General features: G+C 34.3%; 1 protein-coding gene across 1 annotated transcript in view; it reads right to left on the bottom strand.

The window, feature by feature from the left end:
- The window catches only part of LOC128227477 (focadhesin-like), a 194,284-nt gene that overhangs the window by 13,928 nt on the left and 157,663 nt on the right, over nucleotides 1-22,693 (bottom strand). The window contains exons 17-23 of the mRNA XM_052938054.1: nucleotides 11,865-11,940; nucleotides 8,172-8,306; nucleotides 7,575-7,728; nucleotides 6,970-7,158; nucleotides 3,014-3,228; nucleotides 1,156-1,244; nucleotides 386-427 (exon numbers count right to left, since the gene is read on the bottom strand). Of these exons, the coding sequence (XP_052794014.1) occupies nucleotides 386-427; nucleotides 1,156-1,244; nucleotides 3,014-3,228; nucleotides 6,970-7,158; nucleotides 7,575-7,728; nucleotides 8,172-8,306; nucleotides 11,865-11,940 (900 nt within the window). The remainder of the gene's footprint in view (nucleotides 1-385; nucleotides 428-1,155; nucleotides 1,245-3,013; nucleotides 3,229-6,969; nucleotides 7,159-7,574; nucleotides 7,729-8,171; nucleotides 8,307-11,864; nucleotides 11,941-22,693) is intronic.

Genomic DNA, 22,693 nt, shown 5'->3' with positions numbered 1-22,693 from the left:
CGCTTTTTTGTTTTTGAAGTAAATGTATTCTAAACTAGCTTTCTAATTTGAATGGGAATGCCTTAAGGAGCGTTATTATAGACCACTCATTAGCCATTATTGAAAAAATTGTACATGACAATTTAAGTGCCATCATTGCCCAGTGCAACTAGCAATTTGAACAGTTATTGAATTTTGGCCATTATAGTATACAATATCACGAGTTTTTGTAAAGATTGAACAATTATGCAAGCACAGTATAAATTGTATTTCTGTAGAGAAAAAATTCTCTATACAGTATTTATTTTAAAATTTTATGTTATTTTTTATAGTTTTCGGAGCATATCTTATTTTTGTGACAACAGTTATGCAACATTTGTTTACACTAAGTTTCATAAAGACTCACTTTGTTGCTTTTTTAATATTGTCCACGATTGCATCCCTTGCCCTGTAAATGTAATGGTTATAAGCAATATTATTTCTAATCACTTCTCTTTACATGATGTCTTGAAATCAGATACTCTCATTTAAAACTGTCAGGATTAAAACCTGAAATTGACTAAATGTCATTTATATTATTATTGAGGACAAAAGAATGTTCTGAAGAGCCTAATATAATTATATTATAACATTTGGCCTTTACAAAATGTGGAAACCTGATATCAATACAATTCTGGAATTTCTTTTAATTTGAAATGAGAGAGGTAACTCAATTATTAAAGAATTTTGAGCTAAAAAAGGGACATATATATTTCAACATCAAAGACATGAACAGTCAGTTTTCCACAGATATTTTAAGGTTAATTAACAAATGTCATACACTTTGACTTAAGAAATGTAAAACTTGAAAATAAAGTATATGATCATTCCTTAAACCAAGAAAAACATATAAGAGACTCAGGTTGTTCTCATTTTTTTTAACCTAATGCAAATAACCAATCTGGTATAAACTCTCCCCCCATTTTTCTTTTTTAAAAATGCTCTGATAAAATCAACAGTGTTTTGAAACTCATAATTAACCATTTTTATTCCCAGATCAAACTTTCTATACAGCCATATGAAAGAACACCTAGCATGCCAACACCAAACAAAATAACCATATCAAAGTGTTTGAACAGGGCTTTTGTGTCCTATATTAGAGTGTACCATAGAACCAGCATTGCTTCCCTTACATACCAGAGCCAAGCAGCAGCAGTTTTCTCCTCACTCTCTTTCACGTCAATAAAATCCCGACTCAGCTGGGCCTCAACCTCGGTCCTACGTGCCTGGAATACATTCAGTTGATTCTGATTGCCTAGTCAGTGCAACATTGCCAACTTACATCAAAGTCCTGCTGCGCTGATTTTTATTTTAATGTTACTGAAGCCATCACCAGATGTGATATTGGGGGCCCGAAGCATATTTGACAGTTGGGAGCAGTTTGAAGGCATGTCATATGTCAACCGGGATAACTATGCCAATATGGGCCATGCAGGTCTAAGGAATGAATTTGGAAACAAAAAACAGTTGTTTTTGTTTTTATTGAGCACATTTGTCCCTATCACTATTAAACAATCTTTCAAAATTTAAATAACTTTTTAATAAATTTTGATTTTGTGAAAAATGATCTCATTAATGATTCTTGTACAACACACAAATCATCTATTGATGCTTCATGTTTTATTCTTATCCATCCAAAATCGTTCAAGCTCTAATAAAAGTTACATCCATTAGCTAAATTAAATACTTTCAAGGTAAACAATCTGAATCCGGGGCCGATTGGGTTCAGGGGTATGGTTCTTGTGCGACACGCATGTTCAAATTGCCATAATAATATTGATGCATAAGTCTTATAAAGACTTCAAGTTCCATGAAAGGTGAATTGATTTGCTGAATTTCCATATGTTCAAGAAGGGCCATACACTTCACTATCTCTAAGTTGTTATTAAAGAGTGTGTTGTTCCTCAAGCAAACTTAAAAATCTGTTACTGTAAATGAAGAAGACCCCCAAAATGGCTTGACAATTTTTTTAGCTTGACTTACTAACAAAACTATTTTTCCTGGTTATATGTTTTGAGCGCTAGGTGGCGGTATTTGAAGTGTTTGAAGTCAGCATATCAGAGAAAATTGAGTTTTCAGTCAATTTTGTCATTCAGCTTTGGACAGTCAAACTGAACAGACGCAGAATATTTTATATGGATTTTGTATGACATGTGTTAATGATATTTAGCAAAATTTCCAGTCTATGAGACATGATCAAGTTGAAATGTAGTTTATTATTTGAAGAAGCAATTAGCCCCGGATTACAAAATGCTAGCAATTTATGAATATATGTCATTGTGTCGCATATTATTGACTGTTTTTTGCATTGATAATTCTGTTATGTGTGTATAATCGGTAATGAGATATTATTTGACTCACTTAACTGTCCCGCCCCTTATATATCTAAATACAGTGAATGTTTTTCAAAACAGTTTGTGTTATTTCTGTACGTCAAGGTAATTCAAAATGAGTGAATGAAGCGGTAATTACGGAATATTCATACAATTAAAAAAAGCTAACTTGAAGCATATATGTAGGGCCCCATTATTGATGACCTCTTGTGTAGAGGAGGGAAGAACTACGAGGTAGGGACCTAAGAGTTTCAGGTGACATATCAAGTAGTGTGTACCTATATGCACCGACCTGTTCACCCGACAAGTCGCCTTTATGTGCCTCTTTATTTCATATCCGCAGCCTTTAATTAGGATCAACATTTAAATGCGACCTTGAACTTTGAGATAGGGAGTGAATCATGCACATAATTTGTGGCCTTTATGTGCCAAAAATCTGTGCAACTTCATTTCAAATTCACCAAATGCATGACAAAGTTGCAGTGTGGACACAACCACCTATACTGAATGTGCAGACTATAGGGCAACTGCAAATTAATTTTTGGTCCTTATAACTCTTATTTACGAAACACTACATTTGTTTATATTTCACGAACAAAACAAATCTTTAAAAAGTGTTTTCATTTTCCTTACTCTATGCACATAAAAATGAATTTCCATACCTGGACCATGGAAGCAAATAGTCTCTCTGTGAACCCCGCCCAGGCCTGTGGGAGCCCCAAAGTGCGGTGCCAGTCCGCCGGCTGGACCTGTACATCCTGTAACAGGCTCGTAAACATTGCCTCAAAGTTCTTCCCGTGGGACATGCGGTAGTGTTTCCGTGGACGGCCGTCCCTCCCGACTTCCACTGGTGGGTCGTAACACAACAGCAAGGCAGCTAGAGATCAGATCCAATTGGAAGTATTAATTTTCAAATATGCTGTTTAAGAAACATGCACTAAATTGTACTCTTTTTGTCATATATTTAGGTAATCATTCAATACAGATAAAGAAACATGTGTGCCATGCTGACCATAAATTGCTCACCTAAGTAAAAAACTGACCTTTGTTACCAACACACAATGTTGCACAATCTTAATATCTTTATGTAACACTGACCCTTGTGGACGGGCCGATTTTGAACCCATGGGTATTATTTCAACAATCCGGGAAGAGGAACATTTCATTGCTATAGCTTCAAAAATAAGAAGGTAGGTCAAAAGATCCCCTTCAATAGTCATCTTAGGACATCATTGATATTTTTTGCAAATCTCTACGCATGGTCCAAATTGCATTGCTATAGCTTCAAAAATAAAAATGTAGGTCAGACATCACAGTCAAGTTCATCTAAGTACAACATTGATATTTGTTTTAAAAGTTGAGCACAAATGTCTGCTGTAGCTTCAAAAATGAGAAAGAAGGTCGAAAAAGGTGGGGCTAGCTTTTACCCTAGGGGCATAATTTTTGTAGAGGATCACTATACTATGATGCAACATAAAAATTATTGAAGGTCTGGGCCTAGCAGTTTCAAACAAGAAGATTTTAAAAATATTTCCCTATATAAGTTTACAAGTAGTCCATATTAACAGCCGCTTCAGTCATTATGATTTTTGTTTTTGTGACTCTACACGTCCATTCTCAACTGTGGGTTTTCCTAGTCAAGATCCAAGTGCTAAGCATACTTGCTAGATAGTTGTCAATACCAGCATCCAGTACTGCCAGCACCCGCGACCCAAAGTTCAATTTCACATTTATCATTGCATGTGTTTTGATTGAATTGGCAAAAAATTATTTACAATGGTAAATTCCTTCAAATAAACATTTTATTAATATAAGAATGATTTAACTGCAAAAATTATAATGCACTTTATAAGATGCATTTTATGTGTCCAGGAATGCAATTTATAATTTATTGAATACTTAATATTAATTGTCTTGGCATGTAAACATCTGCATTTATCATTAAATTATGTAATTAAACCAATCAGAAATTTGGAAAATATTACAGACACGACCCTGGACCTGTTATATGGAGTTAACATGCATGAACTGTGAAGTACATTATCTGTCTGGTTACATCCTTTTAGGGCTTTAGCCAGGGTTTAAAAAGGATGCGGCTAAAGAGGGACAGGGTATGCATTGATCACTTTTGGTGTGATAAATCATCTTTTTGTTTTTTTTTGTGTTATGTACTTTAATTAATAACCCAGTTTAAAAATCAGAGGCACGCATTTATTGCTTATAATTATATCACAATTATGAAATATTCATTTAAATGCAGTCTTAAAAGTTAATTTGCTGGTAAAATAAATGAAGCATGTGTTAAAATAAGAATTACACATCTAAAAAAAACTTCCGTTTGGTTGTGCGTATACTTTTATTTATTTGCAATCACGTTTAAATTGTAATTGATGTATCAGTTTGTATAAAACCTTAAAGGAACACATTTTTAACATTTTGTGTAAAAAATATAATTGCATGTTGAAACAACAACAACACTATCTTTGTACTTAAACTCACTCAATTTTGTTAAACATCAAATGCCAAACATCAAAATATTTATACATTATCAATATAACAAAAAACAGTTATTGGATATATCAATATTATTTAACTCCTATAAAGCAGACTTGATGCATTTGCCTGCACACTGACGGACATGATACAGTTGCCTGCACACAAACCGACTTGATATAATTGAATACACTTTGACAGACTTGATACGGTTGCCTGCACATGAACGGACTTGATACAGTTGAATACACTTTGACAGACTTGATACAGTTGCCTGTAAACTAACGGACATGATACAGTTGCCTGCACACGAACGGACTTGATACAGTTGAATACACTTTGACAGACTTGATACAGTTGCCAGTAAACTAACGGACATGATACAGTTGCCTGCACACTGACGGACATGATACAGTTGCCTGCACACAAACCGACTTGATATAATTGAATACACTTTGACAGACTTGATACGGTTGCCTGCACATGAACGGACTTGATACAGTTGAATACACTTGGACAGACTTGATACAGTTGCCTGTAAACTAACGGACATGATACAGTTGCCTGCACACGAACGGACTTGATACAGTTGAATACACTTTGACAGACTTGATACAGTTGCCTGCACACTGACGGACATGATACAGTTGCCTGCACACGAAGGGACTTGATATAGTTGAATACACTTTGACAGACTTGATACAGTTGCCTGCACACTGACAGACTTGCCTGCACACAAACAGACTTGATACAGTTACCTTCACACTGATGGACATGATACAGTTGCCTGAACACGAACGGACTTGATACAGTTGAATACACTTTAACAGACTTGATACAGTTGCCTTCACACTGACATACATGATACAGTTAAATACACTTTGACAGACTTGATACAGTTGCCTGCACACTGACATACTTGATACAGTTGAATACACTTTGACAGACTTGATACAGTTGCCTTCACACTGACAGAGATGATACAGTTGCCTTCACACTAACGGAAATGATACAGTTGCCTGCACACTGACAGACTTGATACAGTTGAATACACTTTGACAGACTTGATACAGTTGCCTGCACACTGACATACTTGATACAGTTGAATTCACTTTGACAGACTTGATACAGTTGCCTGCACACTGACGGACATGATACAGTTGCCTGCACACGAACGGACTTGATACAGTTGAATACACTTTAACAGACATGATACAGTTGCCTTCACACTAACGGAAATGATACAGTTGCCTGCACACTGACAGACTTGATACAGTTGAATACACTTTGACAGACTTGATACAGTTGCCTGCACACTGACATACTTGATACAGTTGAATTCACTTTGACAGACTTGATACAGTTGCCTGCACACTGACGGACATGATACAGTTGCCTGCACACGAACGGACTTGATACAGTTGAATACACTTTAACAGACTTGATACAGTTGCCTTCACACTGACGGACTTGATACAGTTGCCTGCACACGAATGGATTGATACAGTTGAATATACTTTGACAGACTTGATACAGTTGCCTTCACACTGACAGACTTGATACAGATGAATACACTTTGACAGACTTGATACAGTTGCCTGCACACTGACAGACTTGATACAGTTAAATACACTTTGACATACTTGATACAGTTGCCTGCACACTGACAGACATAATATAGTTGCATGCACACTGACAGACTTGATACATATGCCTGCACACTGACATACTTGATACAGTTGACAGACTTGATACAGTTGCCTTCACACTGCCAGACTTGATACATTTGCCTGCACATTGATATACTTGATACAGTTGATTATACACTGACAGACTTGATATAGCCAGACATAGACCGATCACAATGGCTTACCTGGAGCACTTTGGGCTCAGGTGAGCTAAAAACAACATAATTATTTATTGTGACTGTAGGTAATAGATACTAAAATCTGTAAAATATATAAACTTTTGCAATATAATGATGTTACTCTATCAAACTCTAAATGTCAATTTATTAGACTATTTATGTCTATTTCTATGTAAATATGGAAGTGGCACAAGAGATCTTATTTGTAAGCATTTACTACATCTAGCAACAACTACTCCTATAAGTACACAAACATACCAGCCAGACTTGGTCGAAGTCCCAGTTGTTTTGTTTTCTCATACTGAGCCTGTATAAAGGTTGGGATCCCAGCAAGGGCTTTATTCTGGTTGGCCAGTGCCCCTGGTTGTCGTAGTGATGTAAAGTAAATACCCCTTGGTAGGCTTGCCACCTCCTCTGCCACCAAGGAACTAAGTAGGTCATTGTAACCTAGAATCAATAGTATTTGAATTAACATATTTGCTAAAAAATAGTAGATAAATCTAAAAATATCTTATCAAATATACTCACCCAAGTATGTTAAATCAGTTGTTTAAAAAAATAAAAGCAACTGCAATTTTGACACAATCTCAAGAAAGATTTTATTTTTTTTAACATCAAGTCAGATAAAATGCAATTCCTTTACCAATAAATATGCCTTCCTTTCCGTTAATAAGATGGTAATTGGCGTCAATAAACATTTCCCTATATGGCACAGTTGCTTCGGCAGTAAAAACATCTGGACTTTCTGTAGTTCAAAACATCAGGAAGCCATGAATATTTCATGAGACCATTTGCTCTTTTCATCATAGGATTATATACATCATGTTTCAACATGTCAACAGATGTCTCGCCCTATTTGGTACCTGGACTTGAAGCGTTTGTAAGCTGCTGCAGCTGTCTGATGTAGCACACCCCTGGCACCTCAGGCATCACGGTGTCAATGGAGCCAGTTGTCACTCCTGAACTGATTTCCTGCTCCAACATTGCCTGGGCCTGCACCACAAACTCCTCAACTACCTGGAAACCAGTCCAAAAACATAATATTATCAACTTCAGCAAACAGTTCACTTTCACATATTAACTTTTTCTTTCCCTCAGAAGATATTGTCAAGCATTTCTAAATACCTTTTTCCAAATATTGAAATCTGACCATGAACTGAAGGATAAACCTTTCATGTTAAGTTATAAGATTTTTTAATTAATTTAGTAACTGTAACACTACCTGATATCACTGAAGTCAAACATCATTATCATATATCTTACTTCTTGTTATTTCCAGTGGTTGTGATTTTGACCTTCAACTTGAGGTCAAAATATTTAATTACAAGCAAGTAGCTGTTACCAATAGCATTAAAGCTGTTTTTATCACATTGCTTGTAATCTAGCTTGTCATGAAACTTAATGCGACTTTCATTTTGATTTAAAAAATGTTGCTACAATGAACAGATCTCTCTGCCTACCTGGTACTGGAAGTGTGACAAGTGGAAATGTTCCCTGCTGTAGTGGGCTAGGGCACTGTAGGCAGCTTTCACCACCCCAACATTGTCTGACCGTGTGTATAGCCACAGTCGCCTTGTCATCTCAGATATGAACACCTGACAACAGGAAAGGTCATCTCAGATATGAATACCTGACAACTGGAAAGGTCATTTTAGAAATGAGCACCTGACAACAGGAAAGGTCATTTCAGACATGAACACCTGACATCAGGGAAGGTCATTTCAGATATGAACACCTGACATCAGGGAAGGTCATTTCAGATATGAACACCTGACATCAGGGAAGGTCATTTCAGATATGAACACCTGACATCAGGGAAGGTCATTTCAGACATGAGCACCTGACATCAGGGAAGGTCATTTCAGACATGAACACCTGACAACAGGGAAGTCATTTCAGATATGAACACCTGACATCAGGGAAGGTCATTTCAGACATGAGCACCTGACAACAGGGAAGGTCATCTTAGATAGGAACACCTGACAACAGGGAAGTTCATTTCAGATATGAAACCTGACAACAGGGAAGGTCATTTCAGATATGAACACCTGACAACAGGGAAGGTCATCTCAGATATGAACACCTGACAACAGGGAAGGTCATCTCAGATATGAACAACTGACAACAGGGAAGGTCATTTCCGATATGAACACATGACAACAGGGTAGGTCATTTCAGATATAAACAACTTACAAACAGGGAACAAGAAAATATCCACAGATATAGCATTCCAAATATTTTCACGCAAGTAAACATAGGTTTTAAGCATATATTTTTCTAATGTTAGAATTTAAAAGAGGAAACTTACTTTTTTTAACCGTTGTCTTCGATACAATTCAATTCAAGAGATTAAAAAGAACTTATAGCATATGAGATCCTGCAAACAATCCATGTTAATTGCATACTGTAAATGTCCTATTAAACACATATACCTTAATAGATGCACAGGTTTTTTTTCGTGGGTCTATTTTCTGATTCTGTGACATGAACAATGATGGCCTTAACACTAAACAAAAATGAAATGCAATTTCTTCCTATGAAAGGCATTCCACCATTTAAGGGTACCTGCTGACGTCATGAATATGCCATATATCTCACACCTTATTGAACAAAGGCCTTAAGAGTTCTAAAGTTATTGTTCAGACATCATACTGGACACCTCCCGCCGGTACTATCCAAGTGAAACTATAAAACATCCTGTTTTTTACACAGACTTACTAAAACATGAAAAATATGTACTTGTTTAAAATGTTACAAAGGGCTAGAGTTATATATTAAAGTTAGAGTCATATAACTTGTCACAAAAGAGCACATTGTTACTATGAATAAGTTCATGCAGTTTCAAGTTGAAATCTTTAATGATTGTTAAACAATAAAGATAAAAATATATAATTTTTTGAAATCCCCAAATGGGAAGAAACCAGATTTTTAATGTGGGCAATCAGAAATTATAGCCATTTATCATCCTGTAGGAGTTGCCTAAAGTAATTGGGCAGACCATTTTTCTATTTTTCCCCTAAAAAGCAATCCTAATTCAAGCTAGCTCCTCACATACGCTACCTACATGCCAACTTTCAATCATATATCCATTATAACTTAAATTGTAGGGCGGAAACCATATTTCTATTTTTAGTAACAATGACCTTGACCTTGACCCCACCCCAATAAAAAACAATCCCACTCTACACCTACACAGCAACTTCCATGACTTTCCATCAGTACGAGCTTTAGTTATAGAGTGGAAACCAATGTAAATGCCCACCCACCTGCCTTCCCACACGCCTATCTACCCGCCCGCCAAACAACATCACAATTCAAATAACCGTTTTTGTTGAAAACCTGGTAAAAAATATAAAAAAAATAACAATAAAAAAGCAATAAAACTATATTGATATTTTTTATAATTTTGTTGAAAGGGTCACATTGGAACACTTCTATGAAAATATTCTGAAATCAGGCCAATGGTTTCTGAAGAGAAGTTTTCCATTAGACATATGGCAGCCATGTTTTTTATGAACCAACAGTGGGTGAAGGAGTTGGATACAGGGTCACCTAAGGACCATTTCTGTTTTATTATGTTGAAATTTGGCCAGCAGTTTCATAGAAGATTTACAAAGTTTTTACTTTCGATTACCATGGTAACCAGAGTTCTGTCTGGAACCACATTAATTGAAGGAATCTGAGGAGGAGCTACAAAAGTTCCAGTGAAGTTTGGTTGAAATTGTTCAAGGGCCTTAGGAGGAGAAGTTGTTTTAAGGAAAATGTTGACGACGGACAGATGACTGACAATCACCCTATCACAATATCTCATGCAGAGCACTTTGCGTTCAGGTGAGCTGAAAAAACCTATTGTACAGAATGACAGTGCGATAAAATATTGCCAAAAATCATGTATTGATATATTGTCTGTGAAGGTATGAGTTTGGTGGACAATTTTATTGAATTACACATCCAGGTATGTAAAAAGATACGGTGCAGCAGATACTGGTCAGTTTTTCATGTTTTTGCCTGCAATTAAACAGATTTTAAGAAGGTGCTGAATGGGTGGAAATGGTTCTTTTTTAGTGCGCAGCATTCTCAAAGGCAAGCACCCTGTGTCTTTTATAGGATATCATGTGGTATTTCATTTTGAAACAAGAAACGCCGCAATGCGACAAAACCAGGTTTTCATTGATTGACAGAAGAACTTCAGCCTGTGTGTGTTTTTTCTATTTTTAGTAACAGTGACCTTGACCCTAGGGACCCCCCAACACAATTACCATGAAAGGTCTCCAAGAACTCTTCCTATGTACCAAATTGGGTCAAGATATGTGAACCCTGACTCAAGTTATTCACTTTCAACCATTTTTCTATTTTTCGTAACAGTGACCTTGACCTTGACCCTAGGGACTCCAAACACAATCCCATGAAAGGTCTCCATAAACGCTTCCTTTTGGGTCAAGATATGTCAACCCTAACTAAACATATTCAGTTTCAACCGTTTTTCTATTTTAAGTAACAGTGACCTTGACCCCATGGACCCCCAAATGCAATGACATGAAAGGTCTCCATAAACTCTTCCTTTATACCAAGTTGGGTCAAGATATGTCAATCTTAACTAAAGTTATTCAGTTTCAACGTTTTTTTTTCTATTTTTAGTAACAGTGACCTTGACCCTAGGGATCCCAAACACAATCCCATGAAAGGTCTCCATAAACTCTTCCTTTATACCAAGTGAGGTCAAAATATGACAACCCTAACTAAAGTTATTCAGTTTCAACCATTTTTCTATTTTTAGTAACAGTGACCTTGACCTTGACCCTAGGGACCCCAAAGGCAATCCCATGAAAGGTCTCAATAAACACTTCCTTGATACCAAGTTGGGTGAAGATATGTCAACCCTTACTAAAGTTATTCAGTTTCAACTGTTTTTCTATTTTTAGTAACAGTGACCTTGACCTTAGGGACCTCAAAATGCAATCCCATGAAAGGTCTTCATAAACTCTTCCTTTATACCAAGTTGGGTGAAGATATGTCAACCCTAACTAAAGTTATTCAGTTTTATTGGTGAGTTTGACGCCGCCCAGCCACCCGCCCGCCAGAACAATGAAATTCGTCATTCTAATAACCAGGGTTCACTATGTGAAAACCTGGTTAACAAAACACTCCCATACCTGGAACTGCTCTGTGTTGACCTGCAGACGAGGTACAAGGGACATCAGGCCACAGATTTTCTCTACAACCACACCCCTACAAGGATAAAATTTACATCACATGATAAACATATTACATGTCAATTATATTCAATGACATTGCTTATTTTTCCCCAATGTTTCATAATGAATTGCACATATGAAAGTTAGTTTTATTTGTTTTCATGAAGGGCACCCAATTACATAAATCAGGCCAATTCCTTGGTGTGAACAAAGTGAGTGAAACTGTTAATTGAAAGGTCAATTAGAGTTTTGCTACTGTAACATTTAAATAAAATTGTTGCTCTAATTGAATTGTACAGTTTTTTTTAGTTTTTCTCATAAATAAATGTCATTAGTATGCATGGTCTTGCTATTTAGATCAGAATCTGTTCATGTCATGTGCACATAAATGTCTTTTTAAGTACTGCTTTATTTGTGACCACTTATAAAATATGTAATTGGCCTATTTTCTTAATAGCTTTTAACCTTTTATAAGCCGTAAATGGTGGACCCATTACAAAGCTCTTAACACAGGCACCGAAAGAGGATGCAAAATTTCTGTTATGGTAGCTAGACGTATGCTAATAGTCATTGTAAGTTGCATGACAATATCTTTAAATTTACACTATATATTAAAGTTTGCATGACGATAACAATAAGCCACCTCGGACAAAGACTAAAGCTTTACTTCATTTCTAAAAGAAACAACAGACAAGCTGAAAAGGTAAAATCTAGACAAGAATTCCGCACATTGAGTATGTCTCACGTCTGCTGTGATTACCTTATGGAATGAAGAATGATTATGAAGTATACATAGAAATAATGTTAATAGAGTAAGATGTATCACTATTCAGCTTGATTATATAATGAACACATGTAGAAATGGTCAAATTTGAAAATTCAAGGTCATTACTCCAAAGTGAATGTTTTAATATGGCAGGTTTTCAAACTTGAGCAATATGTTAGGTCTATTAATATCTTATATATAATATTAAGTTTGGTTAAGTTTGGATAGAAATGATTGAGTAAGGCATTTTGTCAAAGTTGACAACTTAATACTGTAACACCTGAAAGAAGAGAGAGATGAATCTGAAACAAATTAAAACCAACCATTTTACATAAAAACACTCTTATTTTCAAGTTTTAGTCATAGCTATACACAATATGGCTAAAGTCAAACATTGCAACTTTCAGGGAATGAAATAATTAAATCTGTTTGCCTGCTGACTTTAGCCATTAATTCTTGAAAAGTAGCATCACATACCTAATAAATCAACAGAGTTTTAAATCACTTTTAAGGTTTCAACTTATTTCTGAATCTGGACAAGTTTAATACAAGCAGAAAATGGAACCTAAAGATGTCTTACTTCGTCCTTGTTCTCACTCAAAGGACCAAAATGCTTAAAAATTGTTTACGAAGTGTCCTCTTTCACAAATTTGATAATCTATTAAATGCATATATCATGTCTCAGGTTGATCAAACTATGTAATTTTCTGGTTTTTGCAACTTTCTCCAACATAATTATTTAAAAAAAAAATGAGGTGTCAGCACTCATAAAGCATACAAAAGATTTGATGGATTTTTAAGCTGACTGGGAGATTTACTTGAAATGTGTGTAAAGGTGTGTAGAACTGCATCATTTTGTGCTTAAAATGCCAATGGAATACAGGGTCAGTTGAAAAACCTAGAAAAGGCATTTTTGGCATTTTTGACAATGATGTTGCCATTTAAATTTCAAGTGTAGGTGGCATTTGAACTGAAGGTAAATACATTAAGTCGGACAAAAATTTACAACGAAAATTAACAAAGGGCAATAACTCTAAAAATATGGAAGCAAGAGTTACGGTTCTTGTGCACTGCACTTGCCCTCAATGAGATCTTTCTACATATGAAGTTTCAAGTTGATAACTCTCTGCACTTGCCCTCACTGAGATCTATCTACATATGAAATTTCAAGTTCATACCACTAATACTTTACGAAATATGTCCAGGACAATTGAAAACGGGACGCCACCGCCGCCGACAAAAGTAACCCTTATGTGTCGCCTTATCAGGCGACACAAAAATATGGTAAAGGGGAGTTAATTGAGTAAATAGGGAAGGTAGGAATAAAGCTCTTTTGGCACACCACTTCCTCTTTTTACAGATCGAGTGTCTTTCATTTTCAATAAAATTCTTTCAGTACTTTACGAGTTATGATCTAGACAAGTGTCATCCTTACTCATGCATTCTATAAAAGAGGACAGGGAGTTCAGCAATGCACATATGCACATGCCCCTCTGTCTATGTTTCAAGTTTCATTTCAAACCCCATCAGTTGTTTCTTATTTGTACTCTGGACAAGGGTGTGACTGACGGATGAATAATCAGACAGACAAAACTGCATCTATAATTATGCTATCCATTTGCGAAGCATATAATTTTGTTTCCTTAAACAACAATGTACTCATATTTTTTGAATTCAGTCAAGTGTAACATGTCAAGTTGTTTAAGAACTACAAAACAATGCTATAGAAGGTTTCAGCAGAAATTAAATGATTTATATAGTTTAATCTGGCCCTCCGCTCACAAGAGACTAAAACTCAAGCATTTTTTTATTTAATGTTTTATTGGAAATTCTATTCTCATGGGGGTAATTTCGTCTGATATTCAGAAACTTAAACTGCTGAATGAGAGCTCTAAATCACTAAAACACATCTGACGTTTTCCGACAAAATTCCTGTTCAGACATGCATAATGGATTAAAATGGAAAAAAAACACTGGTCAGTCTGGCATTTTTTCTTCATTTAATATTCATTAATCATATCCTCATAAAAAATGTTATAAATTATTACAACTTTTAACAAGGATTGGATGAATCAATATCAATTGATCAAATATAATAACAAGAAACATGGCATGCAACCAAACTATGTTTTCAATGATAATAATAAATAAATAAATAAAAGAAGAACATCAGCCTTCAATGTTAGATTCAGTTTTAACCCTTTTCCCATTTTTAGTAACAGTGACCTTGAACCCAGGGGCCCTAAATGCAATGAAAGGTCATCTTAAATCTTCCCAAATACCAAGATATGTTAACCCTAACTAGTTATTCAGGTTCTACCATTTTTCAATTTTAATAAACAGTGACCTTGACTTTGACCCTAGGGGCCCCAACACATCCCATGAATGGTCTCCATAAACTCGTCCTAACTACTAAGTTTATGTCAACCCTATCAGTTATTCAGTTTCACCTTTTTTCTCTTTTTTAGTAACAGTGACGTTGACCTAGACCACAGGGGCCCTTAACACAATTCCATGAAAGGTCTCCATAAACTCTACCTGTATACCAAGCTTAGTCAAGATAGGTCAACTCCAATAAAGTTATTCAATTTCAACCAGTTTTCTATTTTTAGTAACAGTGACCTTAACCTTGATCAAATAGTCCCAAATGCAATCCCTTGAAAGGGTCCTATAAACAAAGTTTGGTGAAGATATGCCAACCCTTACTTAAGTAATTCAGTTACATAGGTAAGTTTCACGGCGCCCGCCATCATGACAAAGAATTGGTGTTAATAGTGTTAATATCAAGAGAGGATGATTCAGTGGAAGAACAGCAGTTTGAAATTACGAAGATTCCGGTTGGCTAATAATTTACTCAACCAAACTTGTAGTCCAATTAAGATCGTCTTTACAGAAAAAGGCAACAATGTACGAATGAGGCAATGATGTATACCGTATTATATCATGTATAGGACGCTAGCATAGATAGGACGCAGGCAAAAAATAGTTGAAAAAAAACCCTTAATATATAAGATAGGACGCAGCGGAAAAATGTCAAAATCGGAGCCGAAAATTTGAGGTTGGTAAAGTATTTATAACATATATTGAAGTAAAAAAAAAAAAAATGTATATAAGGCATATTTAGATAACTGTCATGTGTATTTCGATAATTATCGTCGTATTTCGGTAATTTAGCATTTCGGTAATTTAGTGTACACGACAATGATATAAGTCTTGACATTTTGAGAACATTCACGTATTACAAGACTTATACAAATGCTGTAATAGTCCCGACACGCCTTCTGACTGACAGTCAACCGTTGCAATAGTTCCGACATGCCTTATGAATGACAGTCAACCGTTGCAAAACTGTGTAAAACTGATGATTGTTTTGATAAGGCTTGTTGCTGCGCGGAATAAAGCATGTCAGGCATAATTAATGCGTGTCGGTAATTATCCTTGCCAGCGGAGGGCTTGACGGGTAAAGTGCGAACAAACAACCATACGGTATTACCATCGCAATAGTTCGTTCTATTGATGTTTTTCTAATGACAGACAGCGGGTGTTTTTCACACCTTCGCACATTTGAAAAGATTTGATAGTGACAATAATGCTACTTTGCGTTATGCACATTCCTTTATTAATTTTTAAAACAGTAACATACAACAAAAATCGAAACATTAAAATCATGAACAACGATTAATTGATATATACCTCCTTTCCCGATTTTCCGTTGCCGTTATAACTCAATCCAGTTAAATGCTGACTCACATCGAGTTTTTGTGAGTAGCGTCCCTTTTGTAAAAAAGTAAACACTCATGTTTGTTTTCAATTTATTTCTCAATAAATCATTTTAAAGTAAACATTCAATATATTTCTGCGTGATTTTACCTATGTCAGTTGTTCTCTTCGGTGACGCAGTACAGATACTTACTATTACCGCGTTCTTCCCCGGTCGATATTTTCGACCTGAAATGGACTTGGAAAAAAACAGATGAAATTCTAATAGCATAGAAAGGACGCAGGCAATTTTTAAGACGAGAATTGGGGGTAAAAAAGTGCGTCCTATGCATGATATAATACGGTACTCAAATTAATATCATCTTTAAAGAATGAGGCAACAATGCTTTATCCAATTCAGATCATTGTTACAGACTGAGGCAACAATGTAAATAATTATAACCAAATTCCCATCTTCATTTTTATTTTAGATGCTTAAAAAACAAACTTAATTTGTGGCTTGCAAACAAAATAAAAGAAACACTATTTTTTTTTTGGTTTCGACAAAAAATATGGTCGGTGCTCCCATAAAACTTATTATTAAATAATGCTGGTCTTAATTCAATAAGGTTACAATGCAAATGGGTTATACAGCAAGGGAATAATGATGTGCTAAAATAATTAAATATAGTTTATTGTTTATATGGAGGTCTATATGAAAATAAATCGTTTTGGTCTGGCACTGTGATCCAAACACACGATTAAATTTCAAATATAGACCTCCCATTAAATGAAAACATATTAAATGGGGAGACGATGTGGGAAGACGAACATGGGCAACTTGTGTTAAAGATTTGCTGTTTAAGTATAGTTTTGGATATGTGTGGGTTGAACAGGATGTTGGGGACATAAATAAGTTTATACATCCTTTTAAGCAGCGGGTAACCAACTGCATGATGCAAAATTTGCACAACGATATTGATACTTCTTCACGCTCTGACACAAATGTTAAAAATCACTGCTAACTCCGAAAAAATATTTAACAATAGACCTACCCCTTATGATAAGACGTGCACTGGCAGGCTTCAGATGTTCTAATGATAAATATAGAACTGGGCAAATATTATACAATGTGAAGACCGAATTTGTTTGCCTAGTTTCACACACTTTAATGTGCAAGTCATTGAAAATGAGTGTCATGCTTTCTTTTCTATCATACTCAATATGAAGGTATAAGGACAAACTATCTTTTAAATTGGTACAGTAGTCAGAAATGTCAAATTTCATTTAACTATCTAATGAATAACTATGAGACGTGTACTATTTAACAGGAAACATACTTTGTTTCACAAAAAATGACTGCCATTGAAATTAGATTAAACAGTCAGGAAAGTGGGGTGGCACTATTAATTTATTATTGTAAACATTGATTTATGCTTCATTCAGGGCATGAGGGCTTTATATATTAACAATAAAATTGAAATTAGTTGGTTTAAATAAAAAAAAAAATACAGATAGTTTTATACACCCGTGAAAATGTGTACACATTCAAAAACAGCAAATAAAAATGCATGTATCGGTAAATGAAGAATTTAGTCCATCACAGTTAACTGGTCTTTTGCATTATTATAATATTTAAAATCGTTCCTGCATTCTCTTATACCACTTTAAATAAGAATTTGAGGCTTTTAAGTCTGGTAATTTGATATTCATAACTTGGTGAGCTATAATGATACAACTTAAATATGAACAACCAATACCCTGTTTATTCAATCAAATAAGTAGGGAAAATAGTTCCTTAAGTCTTGTATACATCTTATTGGCGCCGCACTGGAGTGCGCCCCTATTATGGAATGGGAATTTATTTTAGTTAGTGGTGGGAGCGGTTTTTAAGTTGATTGACAGTTGGGTTTTACTGTTATTTTATTATGATTAAAAAATGCAAATGGATGGGGATTGCATGGGTGTTAAAAATGCTATTTATGGTTGAATAGATTGTCTTCAATTTATCTTCAAAACATTATATCGGAAGAACGACAAATAAGTTTAATAACTGTTCCCGTTTCGTTTACGTTTTCCGATTGGTTAACTGTAATATCATGTGCCGGAAATGTAAATATTCGGAGGAGTTCCGAATGAAATGTAAAATGTGTGGACCGGTAATTATGTGAATGGGAATAATTATGTTTTATGTTGTTTTGTTATGTTTACTGCATTAATAAACCATGAGGTAAGCTGTTTTCTTTAATTTAATCGATATTGGAATTAAATGTTCACCTAACTTTATTTGTTAATGTGTTGAAGGTGACATTAGTAAAATTTTATTACGATTGCCCCCGAATTGTTTTATTTTTAGAACACTACACATATCCGGATGTTGCTATTTTTAGAACCAGAAGGTATTTCCCCGCTATCCATAGGTCAATAATGGAATTTCTACATCGTCGATTTATAGTTGGAAACTCGGTGAAGTTTTGTCATGAATATACGTTTAAAATAAGTAAACACTAAAAGTGCACACTGACAGTTGATTACGATACATCTAACAATTTGAGTCATTACAGTAAAACATGGATTATAAGTGAATCATAAGCGTAAGAGAAGATTTTCTGTCGAAAAAACTAATGTCAACAATCAGCATGGAACTGGGATATTCGTATCAAAGGGCTATTCATGTAAGTATCCTTGAGTAGTTGTGTAAGTTTATGTGTTCAAAAATGTTTGTTTTTTAATTTCTTTGGAATTCTTAAATCATTTTTATTTGCTAAATGTTAAGACAGCATTTTAATATTTCTACATGTTCTATAAATATACATGTTACATACTTTATATCTACTTAAAATGCACCAGTCAATTGTAACCACGGCCCCCCCAGGTCCGAAGAATAGCTGGGACTTTGACTTTCTGTCCAGCCAACCCCGGGTAAAATCCTGATGGTCAAATCCTTGACATATGCCCCGTACCAAAGGGAGCCTAGGTAAGGCATATTCCCTGCTATATTTTGCTCAAAGACAAAACCACCGCATTCACCCGGCACTGCGAGGCCACCTGAAAGGTAAAAACACAGCCCGTTTCCCCGGCTTTCCCCGGCATATCCCCAGACCTGGGGGGCCGTGGTTACAATTGACTGGTGCATTATGTACATGTTACATATTTTTAAATGTACTTATGTACATCATTTATGTATATGATATGAGTATGTAATCTTTTATTTGATTGTTTTATCTTACAAAAAAATTAGACTTAAAAATGCCCATTATTTGTTTACAAGTTTACCGCATATTTTCAAAATAAACCTGTATTAAAAGATGTACATGGTTTCGAGCTGGAAGCCACAACAGCTTGGACACAAGCGACATTCATTTGCTTGGTGTAGGTCTCGTTGAACGCCATACTGTTGTGAATCATTATCAACCAAATGCACAACAACTTCACATTTGTGCCTACCAACCCTTACTCTTGGCTAAAACGGATATTAGTGCAAAATGTATAATTAATACATGTGCATTTGTATCTTATGGTTGTAGTTTCTGTTGGTTGATAATCAGAAGTCTAATTTCTTTCAGGCAGGAAAAGGACTGAATATTAATATTATTTGAAGAATTCCAGCCTGCATTAAATACTTTGTTGGATCATCAAGACAGATTTGACATCCATGTCTATCCACAAGCCAGTCACATCTGATAGAGATGATGTGAGTATTTCATATAAAACATATTTGAGTTGGTGTTTGTTGTTTTATAAACTCACTGTTTTCAATAATCCAGTGGTGGTGGTGGTGGTGATGGTGGTGATGGTGGTGGTGAAGATGAATTTTATTGATAAATTTAGTAATTTTCTTTATATTATATTCATGTATGTATCAGCTTATTGTTGTTGTTTTTAAATAATGTTGAAAAATATTAAACTGTTTATATTTTATTTTGTATATGTATGGCAGTATACAAATTAGTTAGAAAGTGCTTTTTTTTCTTTTACAGCACTAAACATTCTGGATGGGTAAAGAACCTGAAGGGGCATGAAAACCAAATCAGCATTGACTCAGCATTGAGTAATTTTCATCAGTGCGCACACTACAAGTACAAACGCATGGGAACAAACCAAACTTCAAATGTTGAAGAGTGAAGAATTATTGTGAAAAATTCTAAATGTTAGAATACCATTGACTAAATAAAACAAATAGACATCGATTACCAACAGAGACTGTTTACATGTTATAATATCAAAAAGACATTAGTTGAGAACTTTCACTCTGACATTTTTGGAGGGGCATTACCGCCTACTTAGTGTTCTTGTTTCTTTACATATTTTAATTTAAAAGTACATTCATTGTTTTTAAATCTGAATTCTGAGTTAGTATCACAAGTAAAATTCATTTATTTGAATGATTACATTTTATGAGTAAGTCCAATTAAGCTTTTTACAAGAAAAAGGTTGATTTAAATTTTTTAAGCATTTTATTAGTTATAAAAATGTATAGTTACAAGACATTATGTATATTTATTTCCTTCAAAACTGAACGGTAAACTATCATAAATTGTCTTTTAAATTGTTCATTAGACATCATAGAAAATATTTAAAATGATTTCAACAGGTTGTCTTGTTATTAACTATTTTTTATGAATTTATAAAACTGCTATATATTTTCAAACATTGAAATACTGCTCTGTTCCGAAGACTCACAAGATCAATCAAAATGATTTTTTTCCATGTGTATCAATAATATGTTGGGTTGAACTTAATTTTTCTGTTAACTGAAGTTTATTTTACCAGAAACTGTTGTGTTTATTTCATAATCTCTGATAATGTGAAAAACAATCAAATATAGACAAAATATTTTTAATTCACAGTAAAAAATCTTCAAAATTAGGATAAAAGTCCCATAGTGTACCATGATAATAACTATGTTGTCGATAAAAGCTTTATAAAAGTGTGTATTACTTATACCTTAATTCAGTTTACATAATTATGGCCTTTAAGGATTTGTGTTTTCATATAGATTTCCTGTTATATTGAGCTTCGTCAATTTTTGTTCTTGTATTGTATTATGTACAATTACTACTTCTATTTCCTAACTTTTGTCTCATTTGTCAAATTGAATTGTTACATATTTAATGGAAAAAACACACACACTATTTTTAAAGATGCACTCTTACTCCCAAATAAGACTTATGATAATTAATATGATTGTTTTCATTTTTCAAAATGGGTTGATAGATGTCAACAACAATGTTTCTAATGAAGGATCTTGAGTTCAATTTGCTAATTAATAAGAATGAACATAAAACATGGTATTTCTGCCTTGTGATACTATAGTAGGCCACAGTAAATCTTTTAGCAATCACCAATCATTTAATATTTGTCATGCTATCTGCTATTATAAACAGGGTGACAAGCTTGTTATCAGTAAACGATATTTCAGTAAATGCATTATTTAGTAAGTAGTTATTGTTTTTTTCATTCAATTTGATGTGTGTTATAAATACAATTATATGTATTGATTTCAAATAAGAGTTTCACTTTAAAGATGCTCATTTAAAGATAATGAACAGACACACAAAAACTAGACACATTTGATACTAATTATATGATTGATTATTGTTTTATATATAGGTGACCTCTGATTTGTTTTGGAGATATTCATAAATGGGTGTTTAATTCTTTATTGCTTCAGTTTCTTAAACATTTAAGGATTTTTATAATTGCTTTTCTGGTATATATTACAATGTAATTTAATGCAAATGAAAACACACTTTAAACTAGACACATATTTGATACTAATGATATAAATGATAATTGTTTACATGTACTCTGATTTGTTATGAAGATATTCATAAAGGGGTGTTCTTCATGTTATTATACATTTTGGACTTGATTTACATGTAGTATTGCTTTTCTGGTATATATTCATTTAATGCACAAAGAAATTGTTTTAAGTGTTCAGTATCACTTTCACACATTGTTTACTATTTTTTTTTTTTGCATATTTGGCCTATTTATGCTTATATGTGCATTGTTGTATTTCAAAACCTTTGTGAAAAATAGAAACAGTATTATTTCTTTCATACATAGTCTGATACATATTCAGTTTGAATGCGTTATTTTTATCATGTTTGAAAAAATTGCCATTGTCCAATAGGACACATGCTGTTTTTGTGTTAATATCAACTAAAAACATCCATTTTCAACTCTTCTTTACTATGTAAATGAAGAAGTTAACATAATAACTCCATTGACTAGATTTTTATGCAATTTTACATTACATTTTAGTATTATTAAACAGCTAAAAACAAGGCATGTTATGTTATAAATGCATTTCATC

The sequence above is a fragment of the Mya arenaria genome, chromosome 3, assembly GCF_026914265.1.
Source record: "Mya arenaria isolate MELC-2E11 chromosome 3, ASM2691426v1".
Lineage (NCBI taxonomy): Eukaryota > Metazoa > Mollusca > Bivalvia > Myida > Myidae > Mya > Mya arenaria.
This window is presented reverse-complemented; position numbering and strand designations above follow the sequence as displayed.